Source organism: Eretmochelys imbricata, chromosome 14 (assembly GCF_965152235.1).
Source record: "Eretmochelys imbricata isolate rEreImb1 chromosome 14, rEreImb1.hap1, whole genome shotgun sequence".
Taxonomy (NCBI): domain Eukaryota; kingdom Metazoa; phylum Chordata; order Testudines; family Cheloniidae; genus Eretmochelys; species Eretmochelys imbricata.
In genome coordinates this window covers 44,908,273-44,910,172 of record NC_135585.1, presented here as the reverse complement: position 1 = coordinate 44,910,172, position 1,900 = coordinate 44,908,273, and the positions used below count along the sequence as shown (strand labels likewise).

Here is a 1,900-nt window from a genome sequence, read left to right as displayed (position 1 = left end):
TTAAGAAGAATATGATAGGAAGGTGAGGAACATGTGTTGAGCCAAGGGATTTCTTAACCACAGAAACTTTATGCATTAAGCCCTCAAGAGTTACAGATCTTCAAAAACAAGATGGTCCTGAGACATGCCCTCCCCTCATTTGATCTCATCCATTCTCTAAGTCCGAGGTTGCAGGCTGAATCCAAGCAGAGTTTATGCCCCCCAAAAGGAGAAGACACAGAGACCTCATGAAGTCCACTAGGGACTTGATTATGGCTATTCATTTGAGGTGGAAGGTGCTCAGAGAGTGTGGTGATGGGTGGCTGTACAAAAAACTTGATAGATAGATAGATAGATAGATAGATAGATTAGATAGATAGATAGAGTCTGATCTTATCTACACTGGTGTAAATCTACAGTAACTCCCCTGACTTGAGTTGTGTTTGTCTGCATTTTTACCAGTCCAAATACAGCTTTCTGCATAAGCAAATGGCAAAGCATGTTCTCATGGAGATAATAATGTCATCAGAGGATTACATGTATAAAGAAACATGGAATGAAATCACAACCAAAGGGAAAAAATGGACAGATTATTTCTGGTGAATAACCTCCACCCTATCAGTTTCCTCAATGCAGCTTTGATCTCCTTGTTCCTCATGCTGTAGATGATCGGATTCATCACTGCTGGCAGCACGGAATAGAGAACAGCCACCACGAGATCCAGAGCTGAGGCTGAGCTGGAGGTGGGATGACTGTAGGCAAAGGTGGCAGTGCAAAAGAACAAGGACACCACAGTGAGGTGAGGGAGGCAGGTGAGGAAGGCTTTATGCCGGCGCTGCTCAGCGGGGATTCTCAGCACTGTTTTGAAGATCTGAACATACGACACAATTATAAAAACAAAGCAACTTAAGCCTAAACACACACTAAAGGCAATAGTACCAGTTTCACTGAGGTACAAGTCAGAGCCAGCGAGCTGGAGGAGCTGGGGGATTTCACAGAAGAACTGACCCACCACATTGCCTCCACAGAAGGAGACTGCAAACGTGATCCCAGTGTGCAGTGCAGCGTAGAGAAAAACACTGATCCAGACACCAGCTGCCATTTGGACACAAGCTCTCCTGTTCATCACTCTCTCATAGTGCAGTGGTTGGCAGATGGCAATGTATCGGTCATACGCCATGATGGTCAATAAAACAAGATCTGCTGAAACAAAAAAGACAAAGAGAAAAACTTGGGCAACACATCCAGGATAAGAAATTGACCTGGTGTTCATCAGGGAATTGGCCATGGATTTGGGGACAATGATAGAGATGGAGCCGAGGTCTAGGATGGACAAATTCATCAGGAAGAAGTACATGGGGGTGTGAAGATGGTGGTCGAGGACAACAACTGTGATGATGAGAAGATTCCCTATCAGGGCTGCCAGGTAAATCACTAGAAACACGATGAAATGTAAAATCTGCAGCTCCCGAACATCAGAGAATCCCAGGAGAAGGAACTCGGTCACGGTGGTTCGGTTGGACATTTTCTTCCTCAGTGTGATGTCTGGGGAGGGAAGGAGAAGGGCAATGGTCAGGATTAGAGTGCCAGAGGCATTGATCCTGATTCTCTCTCTGCAATATCTCATGATGTGAATACCAAGGGTGCACTGCACCATCACTTCCATCAGCCAGAGCACTAATCAGGTGCATTACCACATTAGTGAAAACTGGATTATTTCACTTAAAGTCAATGGAGCTGGGTCAGTTTATGCCTTCTGAGGCTCTGGCCTTATATAAAATACAGTATGAAGGATGGGACAAAGTACAATCCAAATCCAACAATTCTAGCCCAGATGGTTTCCTAGTGTGACAAACAGCAAGCCCACAACTTGGGCATGAAACTAACATACTAAAATGACATCAGCCTGATTCCCACTTTC

General features: G+C 44.8%; 1 protein-coding gene across 1 annotated transcript; it reads right to left on the bottom strand.

The window, feature by feature from the left end:
- Positions 1-541: 541 nt before the first annotated feature.
- On the bottom strand, positions 542-1,504 carry LOC144274254 (olfactory receptor 14I1-like). The gene has a single exon (XM_077832917.1). The coding sequence runs from the start codon at positions 1,502-1,504 to the stop codon at positions 542-544; it is 963 nt and encodes a 320-aa protein (XP_077689043.1).
- Between the last annotated feature and the right edge of the window lie 396 nt (positions 1,505-1,900).

Coding starts and splice junctions, on each gene's coding strand:
- LOC144274254 (XM_077832917.1), bottom strand. CDS start 1,504: ATGTCCAACCGAACCACCGTGACCGAGTTCCTTCTCCTGGGATTCTCT.